The sequence below is a fragment of the Haliotis rubra genome, unplaced genomic scaffold (assembly GCF_003918875.1).
Source record: "Haliotis rubra isolate DU_JTF1 unplaced genomic scaffold, ASM391887v1 Scf986, whole genome shotgun sequence".
Classification (NCBI taxonomy): Eukaryota; Metazoa; Mollusca; class Gastropoda; order Lepetellida; family Haliotidae; genus Haliotis; species Haliotis rubra.
In genome coordinates, this window is record NW_025767730.1 from 1 (window position 1) to 23,621 (window position 23,621).

The following is a 23,621-nucleotide window of genomic DNA, read 5'->3' on the forward strand; positions in this document are numbered from 1 at the left end:
GACTCACAGGGCTTGTATACAGGTAGTTCTATTGTATAGTGCTAAGATCCCGTCAGTGACAGTATATACATTATATACCTTTGAGGACAGTTTTTTAGCGTTACACTCCTCCGTGCTTTAGACAACGATTAATCTTTGAAAATAAATAATTCCTGATAGAAACAAGCAAGTACAACTAAGTTTCTGTTTTGTTTGTTGTTTAACGCCACACTCAGCAATATTCCAGCTATATGCGGTCTGTCAACAATCGAGTCTGGACAATCCACTGATCAACAGCGCGAACATCGATCTACGCAACTGGGTTACGAACACATGTGTCAACTTTCAAACCAGCGAGCCACTGACCACCCGATCCCAATGATTAGTCGCCCCTTACGACAAGCATGGGTTACTGAAGACCAATTCTAACCCGGATCTTCACGGGTCCTGTGTAAGAAAGAAGTTCCAGTGAGACTCGAGGTTTCAGAATCTGTATGTATGTCGAAATTATAAAGTTACTTAATTTAGAACTCCAGTATACCACAGTGTGGGCTGAACGGAAGGATAACGTGGTTCAGGGACTGTCAACTAACCGTTGTTCCAGACGTATATATAGATAACATCAATACACATTACCCACAAATACATGGAGGAAATAAACACTTCTTTGGGGTTCGTTTCACAAAACGATCGCAGCGCTGCGACTGTCGTAAGTCTATGTTAAAGATCACCTTAGCTGGCTACGATCGCTTTGGAAAACAGGGCCCTGGTCACCAGTCCTGTCTATGTCAAGTGTTTATATAGTGTTTGAATCAGGCTTCCAATAATTTTCAAGACGTTTCTAATTGCATTGTGAAATCACGTTTCTAATAGTTTACTGTTGCAAGCACCGTGTGTATCGAACTTGATGTGTCGAACTAACCGTTGTCTGTTGTCTCGACGTGTAAGATTCCTTATCTTGTTGAAGTTCCTTAACCTTCGACACAACAGTGTTTGACTGTTATTGTTATTGAACATTAGTTTACTGAGGGAAAGACGTTTTGCGCACAACTGTAAATACTGGCCAAAATGTGCTGGAGTAGAACAGTTACAGTAACAGTAACTAGACACAAATCCTGGTGGCCTTAGAGCAAGAGATGAACTTTTAAGTAAACTCTGAATATGGTATCGGAAAATTTGGAAATATATGCAGTTTTCTTTCGGATGTTAAAGTTACTTTATAAAGTTGTGGGATTAAGGGTGTCCCATGTGACTGCAATTCACTGTGCTGTTGCGAATAACCCTACTACAGGATCAGCTGACCACGGGTTCGAATCCCAGATTTGTCCAGATTATGATCCTGTTTGACATCACCATAAACGTCTCTACGTCTCCCCTCATGGTTGCAGTAAAATGCTATCACAGTCAGATGCAGCTTTCATTCACGTCCAGGAAGAATGTGACAATTTATCATTTAGTTGTGCAATACAACAGGCAGTGATATCTGATCTATATCACAGCGGCCTGTAATCACCAAGAATGGACAGCATTTGCAAGTGGTTGATGTTATGAGCAAAGACCTATATCGTCAGGTTATGACACATAATGGAACCAAGTTGTCTCCTCTAACGCCAAGCTTAGGTTCCCTGGAACCAGCGTTCGAAACAATCGCCGGCCCGGAGGCCCAGCGCCGGTTGTTATTGTATTGGGCCGGCAGTTTTAAATATTTGCAAGCCCTCGTGGCCTTCAGTAAATTATCTGTCGATTTTTATTTCAACTGGAATCTTTCCCATGGTTTTTTTCCTTATTAACGTTCGGGAATCATCCATGATCCATCATCGATAACTTAGTTTCACTTCCTTGTATTTCACCGGCATATAGCTGAGTGCGGTGTAAAACGCAACTCAACTCCTGGTATTTCAGCGCTTTGAGCATAGAAATATCAACATCATTCTTTAACAAATAAAAATGTCTCTCTGTGCCATAGGCTTCGCTAACTGATTTTGTAGAAACAGTGTGAAACTGTGTACAGTGTAGTCTATGTTGTTTGATTGGTTTGACTTTAACAAACTGGACCTGCAGATTTCATTCAGGGCTCGTAGCTTTTAAAGCCTGCAGACGACAGCAGGCCCTGATGGCCAACTGGCAAAATAAAGTACATGTATTGCAAACACTGCCTGGAACCTGCTCTGAACCCCACCTCCAGGTGTGATACATCAATTTCAGAGAGGAACCAGTCATGTGGTTTGTGTCTCTCTCTCCATGTGTGATAGCCACCATGGTTGCCTTAAGCATCAATATCTGAGAGTATCTGGTCACATGGTTTATCTGGCAGTGTGTGCAGCTGTCTCTCTCAATAGAACCCCCCTCACAATACAAAATGGACAGGTGTGAGTCAGGTAGGATGATACACTTTTATTGATGAACGCATTTGAATGTATCCATGGGTGGTCTGACAATAAAACACATTTAGCCAGGCCACAAATGTGTTTATTCATGATTGAGAATGAAAATTTCCTTCTTCTAACAGTCATTAATGATGCTGAAGTCAGCAAAGTCATAGATTTTTTTTATTGTGTAAGTTGTTGACAGGATAATGTTATTATCAGTTAAGTCCTTGATCACATGTCAATATGAGATAAGCCATGGTTGACATAATGTAAATGTATAGTTTCAGATGTTTGAGGCAGTACATCCAGTTTAGTCAACTTAGTTCACACTGACATTGTGTCACAATCGGCTGGTATCACATCAACGTCAGCTAGAAAATCTTTCGTGACCTTATGTCAGTGGCATCAAGGTCACTGATGATGATGATGATGTCAGTGTGAGCTAAGTAATTGTTGAAATAATGTCAACATGAGATCAGTCATTGATGACATATTGTTAATGTCAGATTACTCAGTGATGACATTATTTCAGTGTCTGTCTAGTTGTTGATGGCAAAATGTTTATGTCAGATTAGTCACTTATGGTGTTAAGTCAATGATATCTCAGAAACTGAGAACATGTCGACATTAGCTAAGTAACTGACATTATTTCTTCATTGATTTGGCTGATGTTGACATAATTTGCTCAATGTCAACCAAGTAAAGGATCACATAATGTCAACGTCATATCATACCTGACAATACCAATGTCAGCATATACATTAATGTGAACATCTCTGCAAGATGATAAATACAATGTGACCATGTGGTCTCAACAAATACAAATGTTTACATGACATGACAACCATGATTCTTGGCACACTTCAAGAGTAGCACTAGATATCCAGCCTCTTCAGGAGCTTCTTGCTGTTACAGAGACACTTCCAGTGTGAAAGACGTTCTTGTGTTCTTTCCTTGTGTAAAGAAACAAAAGAGGCAAACCTCATTAGGAATAGATGTACTTTACCCCATAATGAACCTTGTGAACACTTTTCTCAGGAATTGTGCATGGAAGTGCTGCACGAATTCAGCACATGATCCTGAGAGAATTTGCCTTCAAATGCAGTTTATATACAAACAGAAGCCACTATATACCAAGGAAACATATGCCACATACACTGTGGCAGTGTGATTACAAGGGGCAAAGGCAATCATTGATTCCCCCCAAAGTGTATTTATGCAGGGAAATCTCCTGATGAATGTTGGTGGTGTACTGCCGGCAGTTTGTCTTGAAACTCTTCAAATCCTGAATTCTTGACAACGACTGTATCTGGTATCCTTTATAATCATTCTCGGAAATCAATGAATGGAGACAATTTTTTCCTGCACTCTGCACTCAGAGGCACATCCCTGGAAACAAAGGAACATATCAAAGTGTAACAAAACACTTAGACAAGGCTCAAGCTGAGTAGAACACATGACTAGAGTAGAACACTCCACTCAAGTATGGTAGAACACTCCACTCAAACACGATAGACCACCCTACTCAAACATGATAGAACGCCCCACTCAAGTATGGTACAATACCTCACTGAAGTATGATAGAACACCCCACTCAAGTATGGTACAATACCTCACTAAAGTACGGTAGAACACCCCACTCAAGTATGGCAGAATATCCCACTCAAGTACGGTAGAACACCCCATTTAAGTATGGTAGAACACCCCACTAAAGTACGATAGAACACCCCACTAAAGTACAATAGAACACCCCACATAAGTAAGGTTGAATACCCCACTAAAGTACGGTAGAACACCCCACTCAAGTACAATAGACCATCCCACACATCACACTAAAGTACGGTAGAACACCCAAATTAAGTATGGTAGAACACCCCACTAAAGTACGATAGAACACCCCACTAAAGTACAATAGAACACCCCACATAAGTAAGGTAGAATACCCCACTAAAGTACGGTAGAACACCCCACTCAAGTACAGTAGACCATCCCACACATCACACTAGAGTACAGTAGAACACCCCAGTAAAGTACGGTAGAACACCACACAAGAGTAAGGTAGAACGCCATATATGAGTACAGTAGAACACACAATTTATGTAGAACACTACACAAGCATACAGTAGACACAGCAGCAATGAACAGATCACATAATTACAATAGAACACTCTGCTAGAGTACAATAGAAACATTACACAAGAGCAGAGATTACAGTAAAAAGCAGACAAAAGTAATCTTCACTGATATACTGTGAAGACAAGCACTGAAGGGCACTAGGTTATTGATTTTGCTTTATCCTTCATGGACAGATAAATCTCCAAGTGGATGTCAACTACACTATGGAATAAGGTTCAGTTACAACAAGCAAGTTGCAGTTGTATTCTCCAGGTAATTACGATGTCATTGTACTTTGTGTGATGCTGATGCTGTATCAATTCAAATTTATGAATGTTGAAAATATATCAAGAAGTCACTGCTGCACATTTACATTTATTTAGATAATTATGATTAAAATGAACAAAGAAAAGTCCTGGAACTCAATCTTATGGAGGAGGAAAGTGTATATTGACCATTAAATTTATCAACTGCAGGTGTTTATAGCTTTATATATCTATCTGGGCACATACAGCATGTACTGAAATATAACTTTATCATTTATCGATATATTGATATATTGAGATACTTTTGATATATATCATTATCAAAATTTCCAATCAGTGACACCCTCACTGGCAACATTCTTGTTCAATTAGAAACAATATGGTTTTAGTCGGTTGTAGTTTGTCTAATCAGAGTTACTTCCCCTGAATACTTGTTTACAGGCAATATGGCAATTGTGACATGACACTATTTATCCTTGCTTCAATCCAGCAGAGCAAACTTACATCAGATGGGTCCCAAACACATTGACAATTCTGTATATGGATGTTTTAAGGGCCGAGTGTAGTTGGTGGCGGAGAGGGGCGTCGCTAGGATATGGTGACATCTTCTGTGTGCGGCTTAACTTGAACTAGAACTCAGCTTGAAGTGCTTCCTCAACATTCTAAATATAAACCAAAAAGTTGAAAATATCCATCCATAGACACAGTACTGGGTGATGGGGAGACACAGTACTGGGAGGTGGGGAGACACGGTGCTGGGAGATGAGGAGACACAGTACTGGGAGGTGGGGAGGCACGGTGCTGGGAGATGGGGAGACACAGTACTGGGTGATGGTGAGGTGAGGGTGAGGTGAGGTGAGGTGAAATTGGGTTTAACGTCAGGTTTGAGAATATTTCAAGCCATATGACGACGTGCATGCGTGTGTATGTGTATGTGCAGCTGCTTGTACTAGCCCAGACTTAAAGCTGGTTTTATAGTGCTAGCTCACTGGAGATACCATGCCGCAGTGAAGCATGAATACCTCGACTCAGACACAGTATACTGACTCGAGCCGACCAGTCCTTGTTGTACCCATTAATGCCGAGCCAGGCAGGACCAACAAATTACCATATTTTAACGTCTTTTGGTATGACACGGTCGGGATCTAACCTCACACCTTCCGGCCTCGGTAGGACGCCTAACCACTACACCACCGGAGGCGGGTCGGGTGATGGTGAGACAAATTACAGTACTGGGAGATGGGGAGACAGTCACGGTACTGGGAGATGGGGACACAGTACAGTAATAGGAGATGGAGGAGACACAGTACAGTAATGGGAGATGGAGAGACACAGTACAGTAATGGGTGATGGGGAGACACAGTACAGTAATGGGAGATGGGGAGACACAGTACTTCGGTGATGGGGAGACACAGTACAGTAATGGGAGATGGGCAGACACAGTACAGTAATGGGTGATGGGGAGACACAGTACAGTGATGGGAGATGGGGAGACACAGTACTGGGTGATGGGGAGACATGGTACAGTACTGGGTGATGGGGAGACACAGGTACAGTACTGGGAGATGGGGAGACACAGTACAGCACCGGTGATGGGGAGACACAGTACAGTAATGGGAGATGGGGAGACACAGTACTGTACAGGGAGATGGGGAGACACAGTACAGTACTGTGAGATGGGGAGACACAGTACAGTACAGGGAGATGGGGAGACACAGTACTGTACAGGGAGATGGGGAGACACAGTACTGTACAGGGAGATGGGGAGACACAGTACAGTACAGGGAGATGGGGAGACACAGTACAGTACAGGGTGATGGGGAGACACAGTACAGTAATGGGTGATGGGGGAGACACAGTACAGTACAGGGAGATGGGAGACACAGTACAGTACTGTGAGATGGGGAGACAGTACAGTACAGGAGATGGGGAGACACAGTACTGTACAGGGGAGATGGGGAGACACAGTACTGTACAGGGAGATGGGGAGACACAGTATAGTACAGAGAGATGGGGAGACACAGTACAGTACAGGGAGATGGGAAGACACACTACAGGGTGATGGGGAGACAGGGGAGACAGTACTGGGAGATGGTGAGACAGTACTGGGAGATGGGGAGACACAGTACAGTACTGGGTGATGGAGGGCATAGTACGGGGAGATGGAGGACACAGTACTGTGTGATGGTGAGACAAATTACAGTACTGGGAGATGGTGAGACACGGTACTGGGAGATGGGGAGACACAGTACAGTACTGGGTGATGGGGAGACATGGTACTGGGAGATGGGGAGACACAGTACTGGGTGATGGTGAGACATGGTACTGGGAGATGGGGAGACACAGTACTGGGTGATGGGGAGACACAGTACTGGGTGATGGGGAGACACAGTACAGTACTGGGAGATGGGGAGACACAGTACAGGGAGATGGTGAGACACAGTACTGGGAGAAGGGAGACACCTGGTACAGGAGATGGGGAGACAAAGTACAGTACTGGGAGATGGTGAGACACGGTACTGGGAGATGGATGGGGAGACACAGTACAGTACTGGGTGATAGGGGAGACATGGTACTGGGAGATGGGGAGACACAGTACAGTACTGGGTGATGGTGAGACAGTACTGGGTGATGAGAGTGAGACAGTACTACAGGTGATGGGGAGACATGGTACTGGGAGATACAGAGGAGGAGACACAGTACTGGGTGATGAGAGACCAGACAGACACAGTACTGGGTGATGGGGAGACACGGTATTACTGGGAGATAGGGAGACACAGGTGCCGGGAGACGGGGAGACACAGCACCGGAGAGGGAGGACCAAGGAGGACCCCAGAGACACAGATGGGAGACATGGCACTGGAGATGGGATCCCACAGGACCAACTGGAGATGGACACCAGGACAGACCAAGGAGATCACCAGACCAAGGACCATGAGACAGCACCAAGGAGACCAAGGATGGAGGACACAACCGGAGGACAGACCAAGGACACAGACACAGGACCAGGATGGACACAGAGACACGAAGGAGACGGAGACACAAGGAAACACCGGAGAGACCGGAGGCACAAGGACACAGCACAAGGACACACAATGGAGACAGGAGACACACAGACACACCGGAGACACAGGCACCCGGGAGGAGAGACCAGGACACCAAGGAGACACACTGGAGACAAGACACAGCACTGAGTGAGACACTGAGCACCAAGGAGACACGAAACTGGACGGAGGAGACACAGCACCAAGGATGGAGACACAGACTGGAGCACCAGAGACAGGTGACAGAGACACAGCACAGGGAGACGGAGACACAACCAAGGACAGGGAGACACAGCACTGAGAGACCCAGGACACGAGACAGACCAAGGACAGAGACACAACTGAGGAGACACAGACCAAAGGAGACACAGACCAGAGAGACACAGAGACAAGGAGAGACACGGAGAGCACAGCACAGGGTGACGAGGACAGGACAGACCAAGGACATGAGGACAGCACCGCACCGGAGACACCGCATGTGAGCACAGGACCAAGGACACACCGGATGGGAGACACCCCACAGGAAGACGGAGACAGCAGGGTGATGGGAGACACCGGAGGAGACACAGGAGATGACCGGACACACAGGAGACTGGAGAGACAGCACAGACCAAGACAGAGCACTGGAGATGGAGGACACGGCACCAAGGATGGAGACACCGGCACAGCAGACAAGGAGACCACGGCACAGGAGACCCAGGACCAGATGGAGACACAACGGAGACAGTGGAGACACACCGAGACACAGACACGAGATGGAGACAGCACAGCACCGGAGACACACAGCACAGACAGGAGACACAGGAGATCAGGAGACACCGAGACAGGAGACAGACACACCGGAGACAGTGAGACAGCACATAACGGGAGACGGAGACACCAGAGCACAGGAGATCAGGACCAAAAGGAGATGGACACATGGCACTGGAGATGGGGAGACAGCACAGACCAAAGATGGAGACATGGCACCAAGGAGACACAGGAGACGGAGACACGGAAGGAGATGGAGGACACACAGGAGACAAGGATGATGGAGACATGGAAAGGAGACTGACCAAAGGAGACATGAAAATAGTGGAGACACACACAGGAGATGGAGACATGGTATATGGAGACAATGGTATGGTGGATGGAGACACAGGACCAAGGAGATGGAGACATGGAGGATGGAGAGACATGGAGACAAGGATGGGTAGACATGGAAGGAGGATGGAGACAACGAAGGAGGTAGACACAGATGGGGAGGACAAAATAAAGATGGGGAGACATGGAAACCAAAAAGATGGGAGACATGGAAGAAAAGGATGGGAGACACATGGTAAATAGGAGATGGAGGACACAGTAGATGGGGAGACATGGAAAATGAATATGGTAATGGGGAGACATGGAACAGGAGATGGAGACATGAACAGGAGATGGGAGACATGGAGAGATGGAAGATGGGGAGGACATGAAATGGAGATGGAGACATGGACAGGAACACTGGAGACATGGAGGAAGGGAGATAAAGACCAATGGATGGGACATGGTAAGGGTGGAGACATGGAGAGGAGATGGAAGACAAGAAGGACATGGTGGAGACATGACCAAAAGATGGGGAGACATGAGATGGAGACAGGAGATGGGGAGACATGGAAGAAAAGGATGGACAGGGTGGATGGGGAGACATGGAAAAGGACATGGATGGAAGACACAGGATGGGGAGACAAGGTGGAGACACAGTGGAAGATGGAGGACACCGAAGAATGGAGATGGTGAGGACACGGAATGGAGATGGGGAGATTGGAAATGGAAGACAGTGGAGATGGAGATGGAGGAGACAGGGTGGAGGACACAAAATGGAGAAGGTATATGGAGACAAGAAAATAGATGGAGACACAGGACAGTGGAAGGATGGGAGGACACAGAAGATGGAGGACACATGAACAGGGTGGATGGAGAGGAAATAGATGGAGACATGGACACAGAATGGATGGACACAGATGGGGGAGATGGACATGGAAGATGGAGACATGAATAGGAGATGGAGACATGGAAGGAAAAGGATGGAGACACAAAATAGGGAGATGGGGAGACATGGAGAGATGGGGAGACATGGAAAATAGGGATGGGGAGACACAGGAGGACATGGAAGACAAAAGATGGAGACAAAAGAGGGAGATTGAGACACAGAACAGGGGTGGATGGAGGACACAGTAGGAGATGGAGGAAGAATAGGATGGAGGACAACAGGACAGGGAGATGGGAGACACAGGGTGGATGGAGGACACAGAAGAGATGGGAGACAAAGAAAAGAGATGGGAGACACAGGGAGACACGTGCACAGGGATGGAGACATGACCGGGGAGGACACAAGAATGGATGGTGGAGACAGGAGACTGGACAATGGAATAGGGATGGGACATGGAGATGGAGGACATGGAATAGGGAGATGGAGGACACATGGACACAGGGTGGATGGATGGAGACCGGAAAGGTGGATGGACATGGGGAGACAGGAAGGGATGGACACAGTGGACAGGGACAACAGGGATGGAAGAATGGAACAGGAGCCGAGACACCTATGACAGGTGATGGGGAGACACACAGCACAGGGAGATGGGGGTATTACAGTGAAGAGGGGTGATGGGGGAGACAGTACAGGGAGAGATGGGGAGACACCTGTACAGGGAGATGGGGAGACACAGTACAGGGTGGATGGGGAGACACACTGCACAGGGAGATGGGAGACACAGCACAGGGTGATGGGGGACACTCCATCATGATGGGGAGACAGCACAGGGTGATGGGGAGACCATCAATAGGGAGACACACAGGAGATGGAGACACAGGAGATGGGAGACACAGTGACAGGGTGATGGGATACAGAGCACAGGGTGATGGGGGAGACACAGGGTGATGGGAGATCATCACGATGGGAGCCAGGAGACGGGGAGACACAGGGAGATGGGGAGACATGGTACAGGGTGAGACACAGAGACACAGACCAGATGGAGACATGAGACAGAGATGAGACATGAGACACAGGATGGAGACCACACAGGAGACACGGCACAGGAGACAGAGACATGGCACAGGAGAGACACACTGGAGACATGCACAAGTAATAGGGAGACATAGAAATGAGAGAGACAGAGTCATGGGAGAAAAAGGAGATAGGACACATGCAGGGTGATGGAAGGACGAAGGACACCAGATGACAGCAGTAGGAACATAGAAACATGGAATCCCACACGACCCCAGGGAGGGAGAAGGACACTTGTGGAGACGGAGAAAAATGGAAACCAAGCAGTGAGACAGACACAGCAGGAAGAATGACAATGGAGTAGTGGACACACTGGACCTGGACCACACCCACGATCCCAGGAGAGACACATACATAGATCCCAGACACAGGACAAGACACATGGACCAGGAATGACAAGAAGGAGGAAGCCACAAACAGAAAGACAGACAGACAACCCCACGAGGGAATTCCCACTGACCACAGCCTGACCCAGACAACCAGTGGATACAGGAACACACAGGGAGAATGAGACCAACTTGAACATGGACAACAGCCCAGGATCCCCACACAAAGAAACCCCACAGCATGAGGGACACAGAACCCATAACTGGACACAACCCCATGACCACAACCCAGCCACAACAGACACACACCAAGGACACACGGATAAAGAAGATGACAATGAGAGAGTGGACACAACACACCACACACAGATATGGACCCCAAGATGACTGGAGAAGACATGGACTAGAGACCAATGTGGATCCTGAGGAAACCCATGGAGGGATAAGGAATGGATCCCGACCACACAAATGGACCAACCACATGGAATAACTGCACATAAAATACTCCCAACGGATGACAATGGGGGGAGATTGCTCACAAGATGTGGTCCCATCTTTGTCTCCGACCTTGCTGCAATTTGTCTGATTCAGGGGATTTGTGGTCATACTGGTGTGCTACACAGAGGATGTTTGTGGTCAACCTGCAACCACCATAGGCGGGATTTGTCGTCTTACCTGCATCCGACACACATGGGGGCTTGTGGGCGACCCCTGCCATAGCACTCCAGTTGGACTCCTGAACCTGTGTTGTGAGAAGGTCAATGTCCCCTAGGCAGGCTGCAGACAACTTGTTCCAGGTGTGTGGGTGGCCACCTGCAGGTAAAGGTCGTCACTATGTCAAATTACCATTGCACCAAATTGAGAAAATAAGTAGGAAGGTAAATTTAACAATTTCCTTCTTCAAATTAATTTAGAAAAGATCTGAATTTACTGTTCAGTCAGAAGAACATACATTTACAACAAGAATGTGTTACCTGGCTGACTGAGAGTGAGCACCTGTCTGCGTCGTACAGGTGAAAATCTGGCCAGGTGTAGCAGATCCAGGTAACCCAGGTGCTGTAACAAACATCACATCAAACATGTTTAGTCGTCTGGAAGATAGGAGGGGATGATGTTCAGGGTATGACAATGGTCTGTTGAGATTGTGTTACAATGGGGATTATTGTGCAGAGGTACAGATAAGTTGCGTATCTGTGTAAATTACGCAAATATTTATGTGAAAACTCAATTCCTATTAAGTCTATTGCGTACAAGTACGCTTGAATTTTGGGAAATACTCAATAAATGTGATCTTACATGCGTATACACGAAAATGTTAAATCTTAGCTTGCGTACCGGTGGATAGATAAAATAACTGAGGTATATTGAGAGGTTCTATTTCAGGACATGGACTTGACAACTTGCAGTCTTTCTTATTGTTTCTCATATTACAGATCAAATATAAATAACAAACACTAACATTTAAACTTTATATATTTTTACAATTAATGGAAAATGGCAAAATACCCAATTGAGTTTGAGGGAGGAGAGTACAATTTATTTGGTTACTCAAAGGAAAATATGGATACCAAATTGAGATGAACACAAGCGAGTACATAACTCAATGACCCAAAAGGTTATCTGTAGATCTGATTGTGTGTGTTTGGATTGTGTTACAGGTAAGGATTATGGTACGTGATTAGAGGGTATTTCAGGTAAAATATTATCGCAATAAGGGCCCAGGGCCCTGGGAGTTTCCTCTCCTTGTTTACTATGTACTTGTAGCAAGGCATCTTCCCTTGTTTACTATGTACCTGCAGCACGGCATCTTCCCTTGTTTACTATGTACTTGCAGCAAGGCATCTTCCCTTGTTTACTATGTACCTGCAGCACGGCATCTTCCCTTGTTTACTATGTACTTGCAGCAAGGCATCTTCCCTTGTTTACTATGTACTTGCAGCAAGGCATCTTCCTTTGTTTACTATGTACTTGCAGCACGGCATCTTCTCTTGTTTACTATGTACTTGCAGCACAGGATCTTCCCTTGTTTACTATGTACTTGCAGCACGGCATCTTCCCTTGTTTACTATTTACCTGCAGCAAGGCATCTTCCCTTGTTTACTATGTACCTGCAGCACGGCATATTCCCTTGTTTACTATGTACCTGCAGCAAGGCATCTTCCCTTGTTTACTATGTACTTGCAGCACGGCATCTTCCCTTGTTTACTATGTACCTGCTGCGCAGCGGCATATTCCCTTGTTTACTATGTACCTGCAGCAAGGCATCTTCCCTTGTTTACTATGTACTAGCAGCACGGCATCTTCCCTTGTTTACTATGTACCTGCAGCACAGCATCTTCCCTTGTTTACTATGTACTTGCAGCAAGGCATCTTCCCTTGTTTACTATGTACTTGCAGCAAGGCATCTTCCCTTGTTTACTATGTACTTGCAGCACGGCATCTTCCCTTGTTTACTATGTACTTGCAGCACAGCATCTTCCCTTGTTTACTATGTACTTGCAGCAAGGCATCTTCCCTTGTTTACTAACGTACCTGCAGCAAGGCCTTGGGATTTACCTCCCCTTGTTTACTAAAGTACCTGCAGCAGTGCCTTGGGAGTTACCAGTTTACCTCGACTTGTTTACTAATGTACCAACAGCATGGCCTTGGGAGTTGCCTCCCCTTGCTTGCTGTGTACTCGCGATAAGGCCCCCTGGGAGGTATTTCCCCTTGTTCAGTATGTACCTGCAGTAATGCCCTGGGAGTTATCTCCTCTTGTTTATTAATGTACCTGAAGCAAGGCCTTGTTCTGACAGGAAATGGCTGACAGCAGGCTCTTGTTCTTGTAGCTGTCAAAGGCACTGTCCACTGGGAACTCCAGCCTCTGAAACCAAGACATGGGGTCAGTAATAATCATTCTACAGAGATTGCAGAGATGCAGGCACGACTGAACATTTGAGAATACTTAATTTCTTGACAGAATTTTGAATCTGTAAGATGACAACGGAGAGTAAATGAAGGAGCTATTACATGGCTCTGTTATAAGCATATACACTCTATCTCACAAACATACATAGCACAGACATTGTTTGAGGACTGATGATACAGTTAGGTAGTAGAATAGGGTACGGCGGTCCGATGACACATGGCTACACCATTCCTGGGAGCCTCCAAATAACCAATTCGACTCCCACAGCCACTAAACTGCACAAAACTAGTCCGGAAGACAAAAAGTGTCCCTACACATTTCACTGGTGGAAGTGCACTCCAATTAGAGATATACTAACAGAGATATAGAACAATGCCAGGAACCAAGCGATCGCGTGAAGCCTATGCTGAGATATGATCTGGTCGTTTGTCCCTTCGGGAAGCGAAGAGGAAGTACCACATATCGCAAGCCAGATATACACAAATCCGGGGCGGCTCCGAGACACAAACAGAGGCACAAACACAGACAACTTCCGACATGGCAGAATTCTTCGAGACCCTGCTAGAGGAGTGTCCCTGGTCTTACTTTCCGACAGAGAGAAACAAATCCTTGAGCGATCGGGATACACCTTCTACGGGCGATACCAGATCCCTCAACAGTTTCTTGAACTCTACTGCTGTGCTTTCGCCAATTTGTAGAAGACGGCAAAATAGTCGATTTTGTCTACATCTACCCGCCCAACCAATTTCTGTCTATTTTTTTTCCACATGCCCCAAACAGACATGATGTTGTTGGCTCGTGCGGAGCAAACCACGACTTTGTTGGTCGACATCTTGTCTAGGCTGGACAACGACATCGACGAACTCCAGGAGGAAATAGAAAACGTCGGGGAGGAACAAGAAGAGACCCGTCTGGATATCCAGAAGTTGGAGCAGATGCTAGAATCGGTCAACAGACAGGCCGACGAGAAGACAGAAACGACCAAAATAGTTTGCATGGCCAAATGCAGGGACCCCTTCTACATGGAGTAGAAAAAAAATATGTGTTTTTCGTATGTATTTTGCATATTGGACTAGATAGAAGCTATACCCGCTTTGTCTCTGGGAACAGCAACTCGACTTCTCGATTGTCTTTCCTATTCGAAATGGGCTAGAGGCAGATTTTGCCAAGTCTACACAGAAACGATCCACCCACCAACCGTAGATTTTCTATTCCGCCGGCGTCTCGAATCGTATATCGCATCTTGTAGCCGCAGACCGGAATCGTTTTTTTAGTCTGCAAATCGAGCAGCAGCAACAGCCTGTTGTTCCCTTCGTATTTGGCTACAGCAAACTTTTTGCATGTATAGATTCCCTCCGAAACGTCTGCGGCCTTTCAGTGTTTGTTGGATGGAGGGGCTGCCAGTTCCGTATCCTTGGGCCCGCCGTAGTTGGGCAAGGGTGTATGCCAAATATTGTTGCCCCGTGGTGGCTCTGCTTTCCCCGCTAGCTGCCGGAATATACAAGAATCTTTCTCTGGGGTGTATAGTCTATCTCTTTGTTTTTCCAGAGATCACATTTCTTGCTGCCAACGCAGTGGTCTATGGCGCTGCATTTGCACATAGAGTTGTCTGGTTCGAAGAGGGTGGGTGGGTAGTCAATGCATTGGTTGTGTCTGTCCTTGGTTTCCGAGCAGTAGCAACCGAGAACGATCCGGAGTTTGCCCGCTGCAGGTCGAAATTGGTTGGGCGGGTAGATGTAGACAAAATCGACTATTTTGCCGTCTTCTATGAATTGGCGAAAGCACAGCAAATAAAGTTCGAGAAACTGTTGAGGGATCTGGTATCGCTCGCAGAAGGTGTATCCCGATCGCTCAAGGATTTGTTTCTCTCTGTCGGAAAGCAAGACCTGGGGACACTCCTCTAGCAGGGTCTCTAAGACTTCTGCCATGTCGGAAGTTGTCTTTGTTTGTGCCTCTGTTTGTGGCTTTCGCCAATTCGTAGAAGACGGCAAAATAGTCGATTTTGTCTACATCTACCCGCCCAACCAATTTCTGTCTATTTTTTTTCCACATGCCCCAAACAGACATGATGTTGTTGGCTCGTGCGGAGCAAACCATGACTTTGTTGGTCGACATCTTGTCTAGGCTGGACAATGACATCGACGAACTCCAGGAGGAAATAGAAAACGTCGGGGAGGAACAAGAAGAGACCCGTCTGGAGCCGCCCCTGATTTGTGTATATCTCGCTCGCGATATGTGGTACTTCCTCTTCACTTCCCGAAGGGACAAACGACCAGATCATATCTCGGCATAGGCTTCATGCCATAGCTTGGTGCCTGGCATTGTTCTATATCCATACACTCAGCATATCTCTAATTGGAGTGCACTTCCTCCAGTGAAATGTGTAGGGACACTTTTTGTCTTCCAGACTAGTTTTGTGCAAAACTTTAATTTTTTTAGTGGCTGTGGGAGTCGAATTGGTTATTTGGAGGCTCCTAGGTATGGTGTACCCATGTGTCATCAGACCGCCGTTCCCTATACTACTTGATACCAAATAGATGCTGGTAATGTCTAAGTACACAGTATCTTTGCCATATGATCTACCTTCAGAAATATACTATATCCATAACAATAAATGTGCATGTACACACACAAAATAACTGGGATTCACATACACACCCAAAGGTTTCTGGCTGCCTAATGGACAAGCAAATTGTGGCATCTGACGAGAGCAGACCCACCATGTCCCCCCACCCCATGATATTTCTAAAAGCTGGCTGATACATGCCACAAAGACATATGACCAGTCATATACTACAGCAATGCAAATGATGAATATGACATATTCTGAACAGTGAGTTTTCCATGATAAGGAAACAGCCAACCAGTTCATCTGTACTCTTCAAACCAGCTTAATGAACAGATATCTAAAAAGAAAAAAAGTGTGTAGAAGTGACACTAGGCACAAAGAGAGGACAATTTGGACTGGGCTTATAAGAACTCCTAACCTCTGTGTGGTAGACTCGGTAGAGAAGAACTGAGAGACTCCAAGTGTAGTTAAGGAAGCACCCAAGCAGCAACAGCTGGATGGCGACGCCCACATCCAGGAGACCCCACACGGTGTCCAGGGGCTGAGCATCTGGGCTGAAGCACCAGTAAATACATCTGTACATGTCGTCAGGTAACATCTCATCAAGTTGTGATCAACAAAGTTCATGAGAAACTAGCCATGAGGAGTAATGTAAGTTTGTTGGGTCATGTGGTGCTATCATGGCCATTAGGCGAGAATAGACAGATAGTATACACGAATGTAGAGAATGGACACAGAAAACCCCCAAAACTGTAGACGGACAAACATACCAAGCCTTACCCACAGCGCATAAGAGTAGTTATCTGTGTCCGTTATTTCACCAATCAGTCATGATCGTTGTCATGTCATCAGTCATGATTCATTCTCTGAACATACACTACACAACACCATTTCAATACTTTGTAGGACCCTCAGGTTACCAGCAAAGACCCGTAAAATGTATTGATGGGGGACACTTTGAGCCCAACCTTGTAGATATTTGGACAGATGGATTGACGGATAGATCTGAAAATGAACTGAATAATGGCAGGGGTCAGTAAGTGTGTCTGTTGTTTGTGTCTGAGTGTATGTTGTGTATGTGAGTATGTGCATGCACGTGCGCGCATGTGCATAAAACTGTTTGTAGTTTGTGTGTGTGTTTCATTGTTGTTTGTGCTTGGCGCGCACATGTGATATATCCTTCTAGGTATTCCCTCGTCATCAATTATTTTCCTCCTGTCTTGTCCTCATGGAAACATTTCAATGAAACATTATAATAATTGTAGAAGAAAACAACATAAAACTTTTGCAAAATGGCACAACCCTACAACACAGCATCATAAAACCTTCACTTGTCTTGGGACTTGGCTACAGTAATTTCTCCTCAGATTTTCCCACCAAAAGTCAAAAGTCAAAACTCCAAGACCCCACCAGAAAACTGATTGGTTGATCTGAGACTGTTCCTACCTCAGCATGAGGTTCAAACTGTGTAGAATCCATCCTCTGGGTATGTGGCCTGGAAACAAAGGTACACATGGATCAAACATGGATGATGCCAAAAGATAATAACACCAATAGGCCACTAATACAGAGCACACTCTACACTGTAAGTGCATGAGTGATTGGCAGTGTGCGAAATAGCCGCTGGCCCGCTAGCCCGTGGATAGTAAAAATCCAGTCGGGCCAGTAAATCTCCACAGCCACCCGACTGGCTAGTGAATTTTAATGGGGTCATTTTGTAATTATATCACTCTCTCCGACTCGTTAAGTTATAATACACTTTTAAACCATGCAAAATTATGGCCTGATAAAACTGTTCATCATATTAGCAACTTAATTGTGAAACCCCTGTCTACATTCAAATTTTGGGCTAGTGAATTATTTTGTGGGCTAGTAACTTTCAGGCATAGTCAGCCCGACTGGCCAGCAAAATCTGGAAACTATTTCTCACACTGGTGATCGGTGTGCATTTCAACCGCCATCTCACACCTGTTTGTACTGGAAAGACTCAATATTTGACTAGGAGACCTGGCCCCGATTTCTCGAAACAAACTTAAGTTTTTACTCAAACTTCAAACTGAGTTTGACTATTTGAAACAGCTGAATTTTAACTCAGCTGCATTTTTATAATGAAAAAAGCCCAAACAACTTCAGTATTCTATTCACAAAACTCAAATTATCTACTATGTTTGAATTTAATATGGATTTCAGTTCATTCTGGGAAATGAGTTTTCTCAAATTTGAGTAAAAACTCTGACTTAAGTCAAAACTCAGACTTAAGTTTGTTTCGAGAAATCGGGGCCTGGCCTTCCTATAACTGACTATTGTCAAGACAATTACGGACATGGCAATGTTTTTACGAACTGCAAATTCTCATACAATCTATGCAAGATGAATAAGGATTGTGCAATGAGTTGCTTGAGTCTTGTGTGAGTTGCTGGTCCTAACCCATCCACCTCATTATATATATCTTAATTAAACCTTCTAGTTATCTTTCTTTATTCTTTCTACTAGTTACAGTGCTTGTCGTAAGAGGCAACAAACTGGATCGGGTGGTCAGGCTTGCTGACTTGGTTGACACGTGCCATCGTATCCCAATTGTGGGCTCATGCTGTTTATCACTGGATTGTCTGGTCTAGACTCGATTATTTACAGACAACAGTCATAAAGCTGGAATATTGCTGAGTGCGGCATAAAACTTAACTCACTCACTCACCAATATGTGTAGAGATAATAGAGATATAGTATATATTAGACAGGTTGTCTGCACCCAAGGGCTACAAGAAAGAATGACTCCAGTCACATGATCATCCTCAGCAGATGGCACTCTCTGTGACTGTCTATATCAACAAGAGGTGTATATCAACAAGAGGTATGTTGGGCGAGGTATTAGAAGAGGCTCAAAACTTCGTTTCAGGTTGTTTCCACCCCATGGTCCAAAGAACAAGGGAGTACATAATATGAGATAGGATAACTTTATTTCAGGTCGTTTTCAATCCACCGTCAAAAGAACAAGAGAGTGCATAATGTGAGTTAGGATAAGCTTAAAATTACTTATATACTCACCTAGTAAAAAGTATAGCAGGTAAAAGTATTTCATTTGATGGAGAGTCTCCGTGACACATCTGATAAACATAGAAGCCACCTCACTGCGGACTTGAAAAAACTTCTCCCTCTGAAAATATATATCATTTCACAAGATGAATGAGGATGAGAATGTCATGTACATTGTCTGTTAATCTCTAGGTTACACATGAGAATACAGAGTACCCGCATAAACAGTCTGTTACGTGGTCGAGATGATCTGTTTTGTTGGTAGTTATACATGGAGAAGGGGAGACAACTCTCACCTGGATGATGGGAAACTGTAGGTAGTTGAGTTGATAGAGGTGGAATTGGCAGCAGAAGTACAGCCCTGTGTACATCCCATACATAACAAACATCACATGGCATTCGTTCAGGTAGACAATGTCACTGAAAATAAACAAAAACATGTCAGAACATACAAAAACTAAGTAGGCTACATGTCAGGTTACATCAAATCCCTGCTCTTTCGTCTGCTTTCACTTTTCCTCAATAAACAGTCAGAAACGTAATGTGTACACGAGATGGCCTATCATCTCTTGTACCGTGGTACTAACTGAAAGCTGTATGACAACAACCTGTAACTATGCAAGTTGGGACAAGGAAGTCAAGTTGGTGAAAAACCAATGGGTTATGCAGACTGGCAATCATCAAAGTCACTGACCACCTGGCCGGATTCATTCTATGTCCTACACAGTTTTCTGAGGACCAATTCCTATTGGGATTCAGCATTAGGGTGGTACAGATGCCGTGCCATCACTGTTGTTTCTCTGTAGAGGCCAGGAGTAGGGTTTAACAATGATGTGATCAAGTGTTCATATCAGTTTAATGAGGCAGGATCGCCTGAGACAACTATAGTATCACTTGTTGTACTCATGAACATAGTATGGTTCACTTTGAACTAGAGAGATAATCACTGAATCATATGTCCATAGCTGTCACACAGCTAGTGCTATTCAAATTACTCAATTTCATTCTGCTACGCTTGTCATGCCCCTAAAGTTCCATTGTATTTATCCAAATACTTCCTGATGTTGAACCACATAATGTGCAATGACTCTTTCATTTCAAAATTTTCAAAGCCAAACACTGATTAGCGGTTTACCCACCCTTCGTATTCTGTATACTTGACGAATCCTGAGAATCTGTCGCCTGCATATATGGAGGAGCAGCATGAAATGACAAAGCCAGCGGCCATGTACACTGATATGTGCACCAGACACCCCGGTCTCAGCAGCCATGCCACCTTCCTCAGTCTGATGTCGGTAACATTCGGAACAACTGAAAAGCAATGGAGGACTACAGACAAGCATCCTCAAGCAGACATTGTACCACTCAGATATTGGTAACGCTAGATAAAACTAAAACAGCCACGAAGGACTACATGCATTTGTCCTCAGTCCGACATCGTAACATTTGGATATTGGTAACACTTGATACAAGTGAAACAGCCATGGAGGACTAAATACAACCTGTGTTAAATCTGCACTCCCATGTTTAATTCTACACTCAGCAATATTTCAGAAATACTTAAATATGTTTGGGTGGACCAGACAATCCAGTGATTGATAACATGAGCATTCATCTCTGCAAATGGGATACGATGACATGAATTATTCAAGTCCGAGTTTGACCCTCTGATAGTGATACCATAATGACCTCTTTTGACAGTTGTGGGTTTCTGAAGATCAGTTCTTATTGAGATGAATTTGCATTGGATGATTGGTGTGCAAATGAGTTTCGAGTTCGAGTTACCTCCCTTGTCCATCAGTTCCACAACTAGACAAGCAGAGGAACAATCACCTCACTTTATCTGAACACATGCCTATCAAACACATCTTACACAGACCACCCACATTTCAATTGTTAATTAAAAACAAAAACAAGACAAAATTAACCACTCTGGCTGTTAATTTTTGAAGGTGCTGGAGTAACTATCAATACCTGAGTAGGCCGATGCCGACAGCCAAGCGAGGCCTCCATCAGCAGCCATGATGATGCCCACAGTAGAAATGAAGTAAACAGACAGCATGGCAGAGAATGTGTCTGAAAGTAGAGGATCAGGTTCAATATCAAGTGAGTTTGTCAGCTGTAACACCTTGCTTGTATGGGCTTTGAGAGGTTCAGTCAGAAATGTTTTCTATGCTCTCTTTGGTCAAATGGAAATTTTGTGCTGCCTGTTGAATGTATGATCTAAAGCACTGGGCAATCTCTTTACCATATTTTGTTAATTGGTAGAGGTCCAACATACCTGTTATCCATGCAGGTACAGTGTCTCAACTCACCTTACCTTGGGGAGTGGTATATGGGATAGCCTAGTGGTAGCCTAGTGGTAAAAAGAGTTCACTTGGCACACGACGAGGGCCCGGGTTCGATTCCCCACATGGGTACAATGTGTGAAGCCCATTTCTGGTGTTCCCCACTGTGATATTGCTGGAATATTGCTAAAAGCGGCATAAAACTGAACTTACTCACTCAGTCAACTTACCTGTTATCCATATGAGTGTAGTAGTGACGCTATTTACCTGTTATCTTCATGAGTGGGTATAGGGGTCCTGTCTTAACCTACCTGTTATCCATGTGAGTGGATATAGGGGTCCTGTCTTAACCTACCTGTTATCCATGTGAGTGGGTATAGGGGTCCTGTCTTAACCTACCTGTTATCCATGTGAGTGGATATAGGGGTCCTGTCTTAACCTACCTGTTATCCATGTGAGTGGATATAGGGGTCCTGTCTTAACCTACCTGTTATCCATGTGAGTGGGTGTAGTGGATTGAGCTGTGCAATGAGGGCATACCCAACAGTGAGTACTGGTAGAGATAGGAGATACCACGTCATGCTGGCTGCTGTCCTCCATACATACACCTAGAAATAGGAGGAACTGTTTAAACATAGTGTCTAGATTTCACAACCTAGCATAAAGGTTTTGCCTTTTTCACATGAATACATGACATGTTTTATGGATAACACCTTCTTTTATTCTTTATATGACGTTTCAGAGCTAAATCTTGTTCCTTCCAAATGCCTTTCAAGAATTTCATGTATTTCAGTTACTAGTAGGAATTTTTGACACCCTCACCATGGTATGCAGATGATGGAACTTTCATTAGTATTCTGTGTGTAGACATTTGTAAAACTTGTCATAAAAAGACTAAACCACATAGTTTAGGTTTAAAAAAATATAAATATTAAAAAAACAGGGCACAGGAATTCTCGGCTGTACTAAAATATAATAAAAAATGTTTAACCCGTGACAAAGTAGACTGGGATTGTAAACACTGAAAAGCTGCACATTCCCATGATAGAACAACCTTGTTTGTGGTTTAATGCCCCACTCTACAATATTCCACCCATAATACGGTGACCAGACAATCCAGGGGTGGATCAAGCATCTTGGAGAAGGGGGGAGTGCACATAAATCATGAAATCCAAAGGTTAGGGGGAAATGCTCATCTGGGGATTTTGTTTCGTGGAGAAGGTGGGGAAAGATTCCTCTGGATCCGCCCCTGCAATCTAGTGGTTGATATTAAGCACACTGATCCACAGATTCAGGGATAGGAACCATTCAGTTCTTTCAATTGTCTGTTATTACCAGACTCGATTGCTAAGGGCCTAGTCTATACTTGAATCCCTCACAACAATCAGTAAAGTCGGATTCAATACTAGCCATCTGGGTAGAGATAGCATTACAATATTATCCCTGTGTCGGTGTTGTGTTAGGGTTAGGGTGATCGAATATAGCACAATGAGAAACGATCATAATTATCGTGATTACGATGCAATGTCTCATTGGTTGTAAAATGATAATACCTCCTTCAAATACCAGATGTCAATAGAGTCCATAGTGTGTAGTTAATCACAACGAGTTAGATATATCTTGAAGGTACTGATCACACCATCTGTGACTGTCACGTTTTTCGTTTTGAAGGCAGCGCCATCGGGAGTTTTAAAAACAA

At 44.7% G+C, this 23,621-nt stretch overlaps 1 protein-coding gene across 1 annotated transcript; it reads right to left on the bottom strand.

The window, feature by feature from the left end:
* Positions 1–2,426: 2,426 nt before the first annotated feature.
* Positions 2,427–23,603, bottom strand: LOC124265584 (nucleoporin NDC1-like). Its single transcript, XM_046700371.1, has 14 exons — positions 23,476–23,603; positions 22,410–22,530; positions 21,609–21,710; positions 20,774–20,945; positions 19,931–20,054; positions 19,647–19,755; positions 18,048–18,096; positions 17,020–17,155; positions 13,895–13,987; positions 12,099–12,180; positions 11,664–11,937; positions 8,131–8,365; positions 5,234–5,358; positions 2,427–3,737 (listed from the first exon to the last, which is right to left on the bottom strand). Exons 1-14 carry the CDS (start codon positions 23,506–23,508, stop codon positions 3,674–3,676), a joined length of 1,719 nt encoding a protein of 572 aa, XP_046556327.1. The 5' UTR covers positions 23,509–23,603; the 3' UTR covers positions 2,427–3,673.
* Between the last annotated feature and the right edge of the window lie 18 nt (positions 23,604–23,621).

What these genes read in the sequence shown, in the direction of transcription:
- LOC124265584 (XM_046700371.1), bottom strand. Translation starts at nt 23,508, where the DNA reads ATGGACTCTATTGACATCTGGTATTTGAAGGAG. An exon ending in GCTCACTCTCAGTCAGCCAG is followed by an intron (nt 11,938 to 12,098) that starts GTAACACATTCT and finishes CTTTACCTGCAG; the next exon opens with GTGGCCACCCACACACCTGG. An exon ending in CAAAGATGGGACCACATCTT is followed by an intron (nt 8,366 to 11,663) that starts GTGAGCAATCTC and finishes CTGTCTCTCCAG; the next exon opens with TCTCCTGTGTGTCCGGTCAT.